The sequence below is a fragment of the Pyxicephalus adspersus genome, chromosome 12 (genome assembly GCF_032062135.1).
Source record: "Pyxicephalus adspersus chromosome 12, UCB_Pads_2.0, whole genome shotgun sequence".
NCBI classification, from domain to species: domain Eukaryota; kingdom Metazoa; phylum Chordata; class Amphibia; order Anura; family Pyxicephalidae; genus Pyxicephalus; species Pyxicephalus adspersus.
The window spans coordinates 23,291,208-23,307,514 of record NC_092869.1 but is presented as its reverse complement, the minus strand read 5'-3'; the positions used below and the strand labels follow the sequence as shown (position 1 = coordinate 23,307,514).

The 16,307-nt window shown below is 40.0% G+C and overlaps 2 protein-coding genes across 3 annotated transcripts in view; one reads left to right on the top strand and one right to left on the bottom strand.

The window, feature by feature from the left end:
- Positions 1-2,215: 2,215 nt before the first annotated feature.
- On the bottom strand, positions 2,216-12,679 carry ERH (ERH mRNA splicing and mitosis factor). 2 transcript variants are annotated; one of them, XM_072428801.1, is made up of 4 exons: positions 12,644-12,679; positions 6,765-6,852; positions 3,844-3,964; positions 2,216-2,647 (listed from the first exon to the last, which is right to left on the bottom strand). In XM_072428801.1, exons 1-4 carry the CDS (start codon positions 12,662-12,664, stop codon positions 2,545-2,547), a joined length of 333 nt encoding a protein of 110 aa, XP_072284902.1. In that variant the 5' UTR covers positions 12,665-12,679; the 3' UTR covers positions 2,216-2,544. The 2 variants fall into 2 exon arrangements, with proteins under 2 accessions (XP_072284902.1, XP_072284903.1); XM_072428802.1 differs by lacking the exon at positions 12,644-12,679 and adding an exon at positions 9,602-9,702.
- Positions 12,680-12,747: 68 nt separating this feature from the next.
- SLC39A9 (solute carrier family 39 member 9) overlaps positions 12,748-16,307 on the top strand; it is a 19,400-nt gene continuing 15,840 nt past the window's right edge. The window contains exon 1 of the mRNA XM_072428800.1: positions 12,748-12,924. The gene's annotated coding sequence lies outside the window, so the exon portion shown is untranslated. The remainder of the gene's footprint in view (positions 12,925-16,307) is intronic.

The following is a 16,307-nucleotide window of genomic DNA, read 5'->3' as shown; positions in this document are numbered from 1 at the left end:
TCAAGACTACAGGCTGTCATTTCCAGCAAAGGGTTTTCAACCAAGTATTAGAAATGAAAAGGAAAGCAGCTGTCAGCAGAAAAAACAAGTCGCAAGTCGAGTTGGAAGTCGCTGGGCGAAACCCCCGAAATCGAGTTGCAAGTCGTTCATTAGTGGACTTAAGTCGGACCCGAGTCCATGTCGTGTGACTTGAGTTCCAACCTCTGCCTGGTTGCAATTTTGTTAGAATGTTAGGATTTAGTTTACCCTAGAGTAAGATACAGCCAAGACACACTAAAACATATACTTGGCAACCAAGGAGTTAAACTGTTAGATGCTAACAAAATATGTTCAGATATGTAATTTATGCAGGAATAACAACTCAGTGTGGGAGAAAAACATATCCAGTGTACTACTGTTTGTATCCATGTATTACCTAGACAAAGAAGTAAACAAGAGATGGAGTGGGAAGCTTCCTCCTCCTCACACAGTCTGCTCATCCAGCAGTACACAAGAGTTTACAGAGAATTGATGTTAGAAATAATTGAAATAAAGAAAGAGGGAGCCTGGACATAAACATTAAAAGTAAAAACCAAATATGAACAAAAAACATAGCTTTATTTAAAACCAATCCTATCCATCTCCTAAGGCACTGATGGTGCACAAAGGAGCAGCCATGGAGTCCGAGATTCAGCACGAACTGTACCACCGACACTGGTAAGACTACGGCTTAGGAAGAAAAGGAGGGCAGAATATACCAAGCATGACTTGTGAGATCTAATAAAATTAATAAAGATTAGAATAACTGATTAAAATGCTATTAATATTATGCCTGATTGCCAGCCAACTTAAATTTTTTGATTCCTGACAATCCAAGCTTCCCTTGTGGGTTCCAGGACTGAATGAACTGAAGATCAGGATATGGAAGGAAGGATCAGAGAGAAAATACAGTGTCCCTATCACCTAGTTTAGTTTCACCTTAATCTGTTGAATGTCCAACCACAGGAAGTAGGAATACCAATTGTATTTTCCTATAAATTCATGTGTCAAAAATTATAATTAAGAAGGATAGTCTTAGGCAAAATTCGATTAGGGGAACTGATACATTGGCCTTTTCTAGAAATATTTTTTTTTAGTTTTTGCCTGCCTCTGGACCAACCAAATGTTTACTCACATTAAAAGTTAATTTCTGGGAATTAGGAAAACCACCCCCCTTTAACCAATTACATCTAAAGCAGAATTACTTTTATTGGCTAAGCTAGAATTATGTAAGTCATTGTTTTGTTCATTCATGTTTGGCAGCCCCTGTTCACAAGAAGATTGCAAACAGGCAGATAACTGTTTTATTAAAAGTACTGTCTGTTCATAATTTTTAAGGGTGGAACTTTAGTTCTACTTTAAAAGATACCTCTAAACCAAGAAACCTAAACATGTAACTGAAACAGTAGTCACACCGCAAGCTGGGTAATCTTTATTACAGTGGTAATGTCTCTTCCTGGTGATATAAACTTTGCCTATTGGCTGCAGCAGTTGGTCATTAGCTGGGTACAGGCTCCTTGAGTCCTAAAGGACCCACAACTTGAGGTCACAAGTGAGTCGTCACATACCCAGTATGGAGATATGTGGGGAGAAGCAAAGACTCACTGTCCCAACCACTAGAAAAATTCCATTTATAACACAATACAATTATTGCAGCTGACACTTCTCTACTCATGGAAATTGATTAATTTAACCTCCGTCTGAATATTGAGTATTTATTAAATGTAAAAGTGGTACATTTAAAAATACTCAATTTTTTGTTTCCAGCCTGGTCCCGCCTACCAGCCCCACCCTCCAGCCTAAAGCCCCGAAGCAGATGTCCAGCCGTCCCCTGGTCTTGCGTCCCTTATGTTCACACACCAGCGATGCCACTCGCTGGAGGACGCCGCTGGAATGTGGGAACCAGGTAGGGCTTTAAAACTCCCTTGCAATTCCACCCCCCGAGTGTGGCTCGGGGTTACCGCTTTTGGCACTTAAAATTAACCCCGAGCCACATTCGGATTACCGCCAGGGAGGTTAGGTCTATCATGGTCTGATTGCTAGTAATTAGAGTGGCACAACAGGGAGGCAGGGACATCGTTGTCATTGCATAAAAAAGGGCCAGAACAAGGAATATCATGGCGGTATTGGTCAGGCAATATTTTATTAAAAGTTGATAACAAAACAAAGTACCAAGGAAATGAAAATGCAAAACACGTTTTAGTTATCAACTTACAAGATTTTATTAAATGTTTCTAAAATCTCATTTAGAGCAGATCTTAGTTTACCAAAACAAGGGAGTTCCAAGGTCACTGAACAGTCCAACTTTCCACCACTACTGCTGCTACAGTTCACTGTGACCCATAGGGGAATTTTACCACCAAACATTTCTGGTTGGCTCAAACAATATTCAATAAAAAAAAAGGTAAAAGTTTCCAACATAATGACAAGTTTATTCTAAAAACGCTGTCCCCTAGAGCATAAAGAAAACACAAAACCACTATATTACAAAACAGAACACCCTCTGGTGCCTGCTCTCCTTGTTGTCTATTTGCCTGCTTGTTGAGCCTGTCGACGGAGCAGAACATAGATCTTTTCTTTAATCCAGTCTTTGTTGTAGGGCTGGTATGTCTGAGTGTCTGCACGATACCTGCAGGAGAGCAGAAAATAGGGAGACATTAATTTACCATTGCAGACTGATGGAGCATGGGAAAATTTGTATAGTGACCTTTTCCCCCAACAGATTTGTTTTTCATTTTTTACACCACAAAAACCTGGCATTATAAAAGGGGTGTGTATACGTTTTATGTGCACTGTATAATATACACTTTTAAAGTCACTATACAAATTATCAAGTTTAGATCAACATTTACAAATAAGTATAATAGTTTTAATTTAACAAAGAAAAAATATTTAAAAGGAACGTGCTTAATGAAGGGTAAAACAAAAGATTCACTTTAACACCCCTCCTTATTGTTACTACATTAGAAAAAAAGTGAAATATCTGGTATTTTAGGGTATAAGTAAGGGGGAAAAAAGACTTTCCCCCTCCTCCCATGATGCAGCTGTGAGTATCTGGACAGCCGGGCCCCATTACCCAGCACCATCAGTTGGGGGTTAGGAGTCTTTAGTGTTTTAAAAAAAAGTGTCTTTAATTTCTTTAGAAGGCCACTAGGGCAGCGGAAGGATGCAAGGAAGAAGTACAGGCAGTAATAGGCAATCACATAAACCTGTTGACTTGCTTCCAAAGGATGTGATCTGCATTGAAATATGCAGTAACAAAAATTTGATTGTTTATTCCTAAGAATACATAGAATGCTTCTTTTATTTTTAAGTAGCTTTTTTTTAAATAACAGCACTTACAACCAATGCCATTGTAATGCAATAAAAAGAAGTTTGACATCTGTGATGCATATCAAATGTGTACAGGATTTCACGTTTACATTTTATAGTTTTTGTTCTGCTTTCATAGTTATTAGCTGCATTAAAAAAGCAAATAAATAAAAAACAAACCTGGAGCAGATATTTTTACAATTACAAACTCTTCAATATAGTATGGTATTTATTAAATCAGTGTTCAACACAGAAATGTTTTAAGCTGGGTGGGAAGAAAATGTAGGTGGGAGGCAGCCCCTGTGTTGTGATCCAACTTATCAGTAATCACCCAAAAGCAGCTGGGTGGTTACTGGAAAGTGCGGGGTGGTGCACCCAGCTAAAAGGGAGAACACTGTAAAAATTTGACACAGGACACCCGTAAACCTTCTTCAACCTTGCCCTGCATGTTTATTTGTAGAACCTTTACACATATATCATTGTTTCTTCCCAATATAATGGCAAAATACTTACACCAAACAGCTAAGATCTGCTAAGTCATCAATGAAATCAAACAACTGGCTGATGTCATATGTTATTGATGGACTGTTGGGGTTCATTCTCTTTAAGTGCTCTTCATACATTTTACACACTCCTAAAAAGAAAGAAATTATTAGATCAATAAACAAGATGCAGGCATACAGTAGGAATTGTCCACACCTTTGAATTGGGTATATGCAGATATGCAAAAGGAGTCCTACAAAAACTGAACATTTTTCTTCAATAGTGTTGGATGGTAGCGTTTTAAAGCTGAACTCTAGGCACAAGATATTTTTTGGACCTTATTCTTCTATTAACACGAAGGATAAAAATCAACTTCATGAGCACCAGATAACATTGAAAAACCGGACTGTGACATTGTAGAGTGAAGAGCCGGTGCAGAGCAGAGCTGTGTGAGGGACCCAATTGGCTCTTTTTACTACAGACCTGTCATGTCCATGATATAAGTAATCTGTTCTTATGCAAAGCAAGCACAGAATAAGTTGTTACTGTTATAGCTTTCACTTTTGTATACATACATACACATATATATATATATATATATATATATATTTACACATACACCACACACAAACAATATGTACAAGAACATCAGATAAAAAGCAGGGATTCTGGTTTTATGGCAACTTTAAAATCTTGTTACTGTCCAATTCACAGTTTGCAAACCACCCAATTTTGTCTTGTGTCTACCTACTAGCCATGAGTATGGTCATTTTCAGCAAAAATTCACTTCAATTAATCAGCGGTGTAATTCTAACAAAGCAAAATTTAATAATTTCACAATATTAAATTCACATCTCTACTACCTAGCAGCAAATGTGACGACTTAAATTGCAGCAACAGGACATCAACGCCGTTTCATTTTGACTTTGGACATTTATTTTTCTGTGGCCAATAACACATATGCCAACTATGCTGCAGAAGAGATTAAGTTAATGTCAGGGACTATATCTGGGTTTAATGTTATGGGCATAGGAGTGTATCCAACATACCAGGAAGCGTTGCATCCGTTTCAGCACCTGGTGTCATCTTAGCTGCTATGTGCAGTTGCAATGGTGCTGAAAATGTTATCAGATACAATGCCAGCCATTTGAGGACCTACAAGATCATCAATTAAGGCTGGCCATAGCACACTAACATGGCCATGCCTTTAATGTAGCCTACACAGTGCACGTGCTAGCTGGCAGAGTGTTAATGAAAATATGGCAGAAATCAATATTGGTACATTTGATTAAAATGTAATAGTATTTAACATTTCTATCAATTTTCTTTCTGTAAAACTGGTAAACTGGTGGGTTTAGTTCCACTTTAAGCCCAACTTTGACCCCTTATCACCTGACTGAGGACTGTAGGATTTAACAAGCTGTCCTTTGTGTGGATTGATCTCTACCATGCTGAACGAAGCCCTGAACAATGCATCAAGTTTGACAAGCTCTCCAGACAAACAGGTGGGAACAAACTATCTGTAACCTAGGATATTAGGAAGAACTTCAGACACTGCACATAACCCATCTGTCAAGCAGCCTGTAATAGTGATAATAAAACAAGCTATCTCATTTCAGACACCTGGTGGTTTTGCTCTATTTAGGCCTACTGGGATTATACAAGATTAGATAAATAAAATATAATCTAGTAGTACACAGTACACAACATTTATCTAACCAATTGTGTATTTTACCTTACACACTTAACTAAAAAAATAAACATAAAGCTATACTAAATCTATTACCTTATTTTTATTAATTTGTGGTCAATTCTATTTTAAGGTTTAGGTTTTGATAACTGTAGGCAGGTAACTGTATACACTTGTATGTATGTTTATACTTGTATGTATGTTTTTGATAACTGTAGGCAGTAAAGCTGAAGACCAAGCTAAACAATTATTGTCTAAAGACAACAGCAATTGTGTGTTAAATCTTGGCTTCTTTTTTGTATTTCTTTCAGATCTGTGCAATAATCCAACAGAGTTCAGTCACAGCTGCTCTCTTTCTGCAGACTGATAGGTCTAGTATACACCTCCAGGTAGTTTCCTGTAAGCAGCCTATAGCTGGTTGAAGTCCTGTAACCTCCCCCCATATCTGCTTGGGGTTGGTCCAGCACATCTATGCCACTGCTACTTCAAACAGATAATCAGGGTTTATAAAAACATTTGGTGCGCACAAACTGTAAAATGTATATATCCCTGAGGAATACATTTGTATCAATGTATATGTGCCTACAATTACAAGTGTTACCTATATGCATCTCCTAAAGCAGTGGTCGCCTACGTTTTTGGACTGGCAGACCACTAAATTTACCGGCTCCGGACCCCGCATCCGTGGGGAGCCGGTGTAAATCAAAGGGGAAGAAACTTCCCCTTTAGCGACATCATGATGCCAGAACCCATCCACTCTCCCATCACAAGTTTAAGCTTGCGATGGGAGAGAGGGCAGGTTGTGTCCAGAGACTTCCATGAGCCTGGGATTTATACAGGGAACATGGCCCGTGGCTCTGGCCAGTGAACCCCCCCAGCAGGGTCCTTCTCCTGACCCTGCTTGGGGGCGCACTGGCCAGAGCTGCGGATCACCAAAATGTTTTCGCAGACCACCGGTTGGTGACCGCTGTCCTAAAGCAAGATCTTATTTCCACAACAGTGGCATTTAAAACATACCTTGCTCAAAACAAGTGCAAGCCACTGAGATAATGGAATGCAATGCAACGACAAAAGAATGCAATATATAGGTAATGCTTTAAAAGATAGTTATCAATTTTATCTGCTTCTGCTGTTAGACAAAATTTGAACTAAACCTCTCTACTGAAATCAATCCACCGAAGACAGAACACAAAATGTAAAATATTTCTTTATGTGAAGCCATCATTACACATTGTTTGGGAAAGAACTTTATTCTACTTACCTTCCATGCATTCATTTACAGATTCATAGTCTGCATATGTTCTTCCTTCAGGCCTCTTTGTGGGCTGAACAAGCAAGATTGTGTGAGACTGTAAGACAAATCAAATTATTAAATACATGCATGCATACATACAGGAGTAGAAGAAAGTATAAAAACACAAGCATATGTAACAAGCTCAGAATATGTGTTCATATAAAAGTGTTCCCAATACCTATCCTATTCACCTCACATACAGCAATGCAGAGTTTGCAGGCCCAGCACAATCACCTGGTCTGTTTTTCCATAATGGTCATTTCAGTTGGCAGTATCCCCATTTCAAGCAAGCAGGGTAAAAGTTTTATGGTGGAAGAGATGTACAGTGTTGCATACAATCTGCACAATTAATGCCCAGCTCAGTGAATGAATTTTGTCACGAGACAAGGATCAGGCAGGTAAAAAAGCTTATTTAAAGCGGCCTAAACTAAAATAAAAACGCTTTAATACAAGGTAAAAAATAATAATTTTAGCTTAACCCCCCCTTTTTTTTTATTTTTTTTTTTAAGTAAAGCCCCTACCCCTTTTGTCTTGATCACCGCAGTGACTGAATGCTCCTTCTGCGCATGCCTGGGATCAGAAGGAGCCTTTTCTTCAATGAGGAAAAAAATGCTGATCTCACCCATGCGTAGTGAGATTGGCACTCGTTTTCCCCATCTACATCACCCGATCTTGCGCCTGAGCAGTGCATGATCGGGTGATGTACCCAGAAAGAGAAAGATGGCGGCGCCTGACACTTTCTCTGTGCCAGGACGAAGGAGGATACCGGGACAACGCAGGACCTGATCCAGAAAACCTCTGGATGGAACAACCAATCTGCAAAGGTAAATTTTTTTTTTGTTCAGTTTACTTCCCCTTTAGGAATGAATATCATCTGTTCCTTTTTGCAATAATGCCCCATTTGATGCAAAAAAATTTTTAATTGAATTTTCATTTTATTTTAATATTTCATTTTACAGAATATTCTGCAATATACACTGTTTCTATTTTTATAAAGGGGCAAAAAAATTAAATAATGATCCCCTGCAATATGCCAACCTTGCTTATCATCCTGTCCCAATTTTGTGTAATTGGTTCACTGCTTTCCTAGAAGCCTGCACGATGATTCCAGTTCAATGTTAAGCAAAATGAGTTTCATTGTAGATCTTGATATCATCAAGATACTTTTTGAGGTTAGTCCTCTTCTGAAGAAATGAAGACACTCCAGCTTTTCTCATTAGAAAACTGAAATGTGTTCAACTGATTATAACGAAGGCTTTTGAAAAATAAAGAGATAAAACTGTGACAAAGCTAACTACAGTCTCTGCAATTATCCAGAGGGTTTTGTTTGGTCTTAGAACCTGTCAGACTGGCCAGATGAGCTTTTTTCAACCTTTTTAATGTGGGGGAACTCTTGAAAAAACAATCAAGTCTCAGGGAACCCCTGCCAATATTTATGATATGCACAATTAATGGCACATTATCCTGGTGGTCAGTGGGATGACTCTTTCTTAGATTGCTGGTCAACGGGAAGAATGTCACCCTAACAGTGCTAAAAAGATCTGGTGTCATTGGTAACTGACCTGAAAGGCACAAATTGCTCAAAGGACCCCTTGTAACCTCTGAATGATCCCTGGTTGCAGATCACTGCTATAAATTGCATATCCTGTACTGACATACAAGAAGTAACCACCATATGCTGCAGTGAGAGCAGACACATGCCTGGGACTGCTAAAGCAGAATTTAAGTTAAAAAGAAAAAAATAATAATAATTATTAAAATGTATAATAAAAAATGTGAGCAGACAGGTTCTTTATTGCAGAAGGAACAGGCTGTGTCTCTTCAGCAATAAATAACCTGCGCAACTTTTTTTTTTTTTTTTTTTAATTACCTTTCCTCACTACTTTGCCAGCATCTTTCAGGCACTTTCAGGCTCCTGATCTACAGCAAGCTTGGCCCAGTCGGTATACATGCACACAGTTCATTCATTCTGCCAGCCAGGATGCATGCGCATCGCAGCTTAATGTATATTATAAAAGATATTGCCAATAGATGGGTACATTTTTGCAGAACGGGCCTGCTTACAATGGTTTTCATTTTTTAGGCCCGCTCTAAATACTTGCAGCAGCTAGGAAGCAGAATAGCAGAAAAGTGGCTATTTGCCACTTTGATTTGCAGAGTCATTGATGCAATCTTCCAGCTGTAGATAATGCTGAGCTCTGTGATGATTGGGATTGATGTGATTGATATTGAGTTTTTGGAGCTGAGACTGTAATTATATTGGTTATGTATGTATGGGCCCTGAGAAGGTAATGGTAGGGGTGAGGGATGAATGGGCCCCAGGAATGTAATGATAGGGGTGAGGGATGAATGGGCCCCGGGAATATGATAGGGGTGAGGGATGAATGGGCCCCAAGTGAATGTAATGATAGGGGTGAGGGATGAACGGGCCCCAGTGAATGCAATGGCAGGGCTGAGGGATGAATGGACCCCAGTGAATGTGATATGGGTGAGGGATGAATGGCCCAAGTGAATGTGATATTGGTGAGGGATGAATGGGCCCCAGTGAATGTGATGGTAGAGGTGAGGAATGAATGGGCCGTGTGAAGAGCTTATAAACTATTATTAGTGCTGTGATTGCATACTTAATACACAGAGTCCCCCTCCCCCCATGTGTGCGCTGCTCCTGTATTATCGGGCTCTCACCATACACGATGCGGCATTGCTTTATAAACTTCTCGCAGTCAGACCCCGGCACCCCATATTCCTCTCCTGCACATATAGCCGCTTTAATATCCCGTAGCCCGCCCGCAGCCCACACTCACCATCTTCCAATCCGTCACAGAATTCCAACCTAACCGTGAATTCAACCGGAAACGACCTTTCAAACTTCCGCCGGAAACAACGTCACACGAAAGTATAGTGTTTTTTAGACTGATGGATGTACGTACAGAGAAAACCGGAAGTGCCCCGTGCGGCCATGTTGTTGTATGACATGTGAGCGAATGTTGGGGATTGATAAAAATGAAGACTGCAGTCAGCGCCTGCTATATAGGCGAATAGAACCGCTGAACAAATCTTTGCTATAGAGTATAGAGGGCCGATAAAAAGGATGTAGACAGCAGCCCCCCCCACACTAATCTGACCCCATTCATCTGAGGGGATAGCAATGAGATACCAGGATCTCCAGTAAATCTCCCCTTGCCATGGCACTTCTGGGGGTCACCCCCCCTGAATGTAGTTGGAGTCCTCCAGGATAGATCCTAAAGATCAGATTTATAGTTTCCATTGTACATCTCCAATATATTCCTCACCACTGTGTATTAGCTCAGAAGATTCACTCAATCATTCCCTCACAGGAATCTTTCAGGTCCATGTATTTTATTAGCAGTTATTGATTCCCACCAGAGAATGTTTGAGGGAATATCAGATTCTCTGGTTTTTTAAATAGAGCCCTTTGTGTGCTGGTGGAGATAAAGCACTGTACATTTGATAGTTGCAATTTAAACACATAGAAGTTGTGTCAAACTCATTTCCTGAGCTGCACGCGGCACCCTCATTGCTTTCCTGTGACCTTTAATTAGTCAAAATTTTTCAAATCGGTTGTAAAATAAAACAGATCCCAAACTGCTCTTTATAACAGTCACTTTCTATATATTCTGGCAGTTGACTCATTGTTACAATGTTTTCTTGTATTTAACAGTTGAAATGTTCCCAGATCATTCATCAGATAATAAACCAATGACATCATCTGATATTTTACAAAAATAAAGTGAAAGTTATAATTGGTAACTACAACCATGCTATATATAAAGTGTGAGCATCATAACTATTATATTATTAATAATAATAATAAACAGGATTTATATAGCGCCAACATATTACGCAGGGCTGTACATTAAATATGGGTTGCAAATGGCATACAGATACAGACAGTGACACAGGAGGAGCCTGAAGAGCTTACAATCTAGTAGGTGGGGGAAGTAACACACAATAGGAGGGTAGATATGTAGTGGTGGGAAGTAGTGAGGGTTTTAGGAGACAGAAGAAGACCGGTAGACAAGTTTGAAAGTTTGTGTGCTCTATTAAATGAACAGAAAGTAGGAGCAAGCCGAATAGCTACTAATGTGCCGCTCAGTCTCCTTTGGATTTAGCAGACCTGGATCATAAGAACTACAAAACACTAAAGGCTGCATATTTATTACAGGCAATCTAACATTCACTGGTGGGAATCTCCCAGGCCCATGTGTTTTAATAGAAGTAACTGAGTCCCATCAGGGAATGATTGAGGGGAAGTCAGAGGCCCTGTTTGATAAATAGAGGCCTGGATTGTAAGAACCACAAAACACTATCCACTCAATTATCAAATTAAAAAATTAAAATGAAAAAATCCACTAAATTATCATTGTGGCAGCGTCCTCTCCTCCTGTGTCACTGTCTGTATCTGTCTGTCATTTGTAACCCCTATTTAATGCACAGCTCTGCGTAATATGTTGGTCTGTTTATTACACAGGGAATATGACATTCAATTAAACATTCCCTGGTGAAATTGATCAGGTCTGTGTGTTCTTGAACCCTCATTACATCATATATATGTGATAGGTTAGGAACCCGTCCCTGTGTACTTAGCCCAGCGTTCAATATCTTATTCCAATAGACAATCCCAGATTATTCGGGAGGTGCCTCAACTACGACTTCCTGTTTTGTCATGATGATATTGGAAATCTTACAATGGGGACACTAGAATATATATTAAAGGGAACTAACCCAGCCAATTCACCGGTCTGCAATGATCTTCAGCTGTCTTGATTGGCCATGCTGGGATGACAGAACCATACATCATCCGGGCACGTGCAAGGGAAGCCAGGATTTCCAGGTTTTCCTGGTATCAAACAGGCAGTACGGTGGCTCAGAGGTTAGTACTCTGGCTTTTCAGTGCTAGGTCCCAGGTTCAAATCCTGGCCAGGGTACTATCTGCATGGAGTTTGCAGGTTCTCCCCATAATTGTGTGGGTTTCTTCCAACATTCCAAAAACATGCAGTTAGGTTAATTGGCTTCCCCCTAAAATTGATCTTAGACTACATTAATGGCATATGACTATGGTAGGGACATTAGATTGTGAGCCCTTTTGAGGGACAGTTAGTGTCACAACTTCAGACTTTGTACAGTGCTGCGTAATATGATGGTGTTATATAAATACTGTGTAATAATAATAATAACTGAGGCTGCACATACACAGCTTGTCTTTCTGCTAGAAGCTGGAAGTGATCAGGTAGGTAACAGGCAATATTTTAGAAGGGACATCGCCTGTCTCTTCTATCCTGCAATATTAACCGGCCTGACCATACACATTGTACTCATGGATACAGGATTATAGTCAATGACCTCACTAGGGGCACTGACATTCCCTCAAACATTCCCTGGTGGGAATCAATTAGTGCAATTACAACACATATTGCTGGAAGATTCCCACCAGGGAATGTTTGAGTGAATGTCAGTTTCCCTGTTTTATAAAAAGAGCCTTTCATCTGATTATATGGCAACACAAATTTCTCTCTTCTGCTCTATACAAGATAAAAATGTGTTATCTGGATTTTCATTTTTTGTTTCTGTATTCCTATTTTTTTCTGTTAAAATATCAAATGTTTTTTATGCTACTACTTAGGAAGGAATATTAAAACCTGAGGCTCATATTTCTCATTCTGTACTGGGGAGTTTATCAGCACTCTCTTTAGTGATATAAGTATGTATATATATATATATATATATATATATATATATATAGGCCATTCACTCACAGATTTTATCATGGAGGAAATGACAAAACGTTACAGAACAGAGCCAGAAAAAACACACAATCCTGTTACCATTGGCAACACAGACTCCATCTTTATAGCCAGTCGCTATCCCCGGGGATTGCTGGTTCCTGAAGGCGACGTCACTCCGTGTGCGACCCGGAAGTAGTTCCTGTAATGACACCATGGCAGCAGAAGGATCGCGGAAAGTAAGATGGCCGGATGCCTATGTGTTACCTGCTGAGGCCCAGTGACAGCCGCTGATTGGGACATAGAGGGGCCCATATACAGCCCGACATTGTCGGGAATTACAGTCTGCAGAGGAAGACATACTCAGTCTGTTGTAGTAAGCTGTACGTGTTGTAATAGTTCTGTGTGGTAATCTCTGCTATCTCCTGTCATCCTATTGTGTATATATATATATGAGTCTCCTGTACATATTACTCTGTTATAGCTGTGTATTGGTATAAAGTATAATTTATACCCCTAATAATATAAAGTCACAGCTCCTGTTGTAATAAGCTGTATATATCTGTCATTATATTTGAATATTGTGTGTATTATGCCTAGTAAGCTGAATGGCCCTGTTGATGTATTTTAGTATTACAATGAATCAAACTGCAGCCAGCCAGCTGAATTCACCAATAACATACTTATATCACAGAGCTGTCATAGAATTTTATGTCCGTACTGTCCTGAGATTTACACAGCTCTGCTGAACACCCCCCTCTATTAAGGGAGGGGAACTGATCTTACTTTGACATATAAGTCTTAGCCCCCACCCTGTGACTACACAGTAAAAGAAGAAGCTGCACACTGAAAAGTGCGTCCACCACTCTGCTGCCTTTAAGTATGCAGCTTGCACTGCAATAATATTAAACAGTATATAGCGCTAACCTATTATGCAGCGGTGTACATTAAATAGGGGTTGTAAATGACAGACAGATACAGGCAGTGACACAGGAGGAGGAGAGGACACTGCCCCGAGGAGCTTATAATCTAGGAGTATAAAACTGGCTCATACATCTACGTCTCCCTCCATCTGTCTGAGCTCTTACAGAACTTTGTTGATCCCATATCATATTTAGAGGTTACTTCCTGTAGTGTAATAATGGTGCAGTAATTTGTGTATCTGACCTGTAAGCTTTGTGCCCCTATACCTTTCTATTGTAGCACTGACTGATGTGAGCTGTATATTCATACGTAATATCCATACATAATACAATTCTTTATTATTCATTCGTTTGGTAATCTCTGCACTCCTATAATGGCAAATTCAGCCCATCGTTCATGAGAGTAACGCACACACTGAGGAGCTCCATGGGGAGTCAGACAAAGCAAGAAAAATCACTCGGAAAGTTTTTGTTCCACTTCAGTGCAGCAGCAATATAATGAACTATAGCAGAGATCATTTACTTTGTGGATCAGTGTGTAGTTGTAAAGTACCAGAAGATTTACCAAAAGTATATTAGGTGTAAACAAGTGCCTAATTTATTGTAATAATACAAAATGTTGTTGTAGTAAGCAGTGTGACACATTTGTGATTGAATAATATATTAGGCGGTGCTGTAGTTCGCTATATGCCTCAATTGCTTTATTGCAGCTATAAACTTTTAAGGTAAGGGATCTTCATACTGGTCAGAGACCAAAGGCATTCCCAGGGAGGGGAAACGGTGATGGACTACAGGCATTCCCAGGGAGGGGGAAGAAGTTTGGACACAGCTGGGTTTGCACATAGCTGTTTGGCAGAGTTGCCCAACACAAGGATGCAAGAACTATTGCTATGTGCCATGCTTAAATCAAAACATTGTGTCTATGTGTGCTATGCGAAAATTTAGACATGCCCAGCCCTATGTACAGTCTACACCAGTGTTTCTTGACTTTTTTTCTTGCATACGGGAATCCTTGAAATAACTTTCAGGTTATAGGGAACCCCCGGCTATAATATTATGGGGCAGCATGGTAGCTCAGTGGTTAGGACTCTGGCCTTTGCAGAGCTAGGTCCCAGGTTCAAATCTCAGCCAGGACACTATCTGCATGGAGTTTGCAGGTTCTCCCCATCTTTCTGGGTTTCCTCCCACATTCCAAAAACATGCAGTTAGGTTAATTGGATTCCCCCCCCCAAAAAAAATGTCCTTAGACTCTATTAAACACATATGACTATGGTATGCACATTAGATTGTGAGCCCTTTTAAGGGACAGCTAGTGACATGACTATGGTTTTTGTACAGCGCTGCATAATGTTTTGGCGCTATATAAATACTGTGTAATAATAATTATATATCCACAGTACATTAGCGTGGTGGTCATTGGGAAGAATGCCTCTTATGTTGCTGGCCAGTGGGAAGAATGTCACCCTTACAGATAACCAAAAATGTCATTGGTGTCAATTAGGCTGAACAGAGAGGTGCAAACTGCTCATTGCTAAAGGAATCCCTTGTAGCCTAGTGGTCCACAGAACCATAGTTGAGAAACATTGATCTACACTAACTGAAAAAACATGTCTATAACGCGCACATAGCACTTACTTGAAAACAAAAAATTGCCTGTCACCACTAAAAAAAAAAAGATCTGCTGGCCTCATTGCATGTAGACTGCCCAGGACTGGCTGGATGTAATGGCAGCGATGTTAGGTGTCAGTGGTTTTGTTTTCATTGGCAGATTCCTAAAAACACTTAAACAAATCTGCTACTGTGCATATTCACAGAAAACAGTGGAAGCCTAGACACAGGATTTTCAGGGCTGAGCAGCAACCTGTGGCACTATAAAAAAAGTAAATGCATTTTAAACACTGTGCTCCAGTTGAATGTTCAGTACCTGGTTTGTTTGCCTTCACTGAGACCTTTCTGATCTTTGGTGACCCAGCAGACCTGTATGCACACTCCTGACCTGCAAGAGTTCATTCATTTACCATTATCAGTTACTGCACTTTCTGGTATCAGAACTCATGAGTTGCCAGGGATGAAACGGTCTGGGTGGACTATGTGACCGTATGTTCCACTGGCCAGCCAAGTATGAAAATGATCTTCCACCTCTTTACATGCCTCAAACTGCGTACAATAGAAACACCACTGGAAAGAGCAAAACTATTTTCATGGATTATATTTAGTATAACACATTTTATATACTCCTAGTGCAGTGTTTCTATTAGTCTGTTTTAGTTGTTGGTTGCATCACTTTTGTATGACATTGTCTTACCCAGGGGAAGGAGCTGGCTATTAGTTGCAGCCCGTGGGGTAGGTACTGGCAGGTACTGGGGAGCAAGAGATGGTAAAGTACATTTTGGGTCAGTGAGGAGGTAGAGAGGGCAATGGTATGTAGAGTGTATTGGGGAAAAAGTGGGTGGTGAAGGGGGCTGCAGCTTGCAAAATCTAGCAAGTGACTTAGCCACTTTCCTTCATTTTTCTTCCTTGCTCATTTTGGGTTTAGCATTATTGCAAGTATGTGGATTGCATCACTTTTTAATTACAGGATCACTTCCATCACAGGTTAAAAAGCGTACAATGATTCAGTTCTGTGTTTGCTGCCTGCAGGTACCTGTAAATACCCAAACTATTTAAAAAGCTTTATTGTGGACTTGTATTTTATGGAGAATAGCTGGTTACCTATAAGCAAGTTGCTGCCTTAGATTATGATGTGTAGAACAGCCGTTCTCATCCAAGGTTCTTCCAGAAGTTGCTAAGGAAACCTTGAGCGGTGTCTGATCAACCTTCAATCTGCTGGTGCCTGCATAATC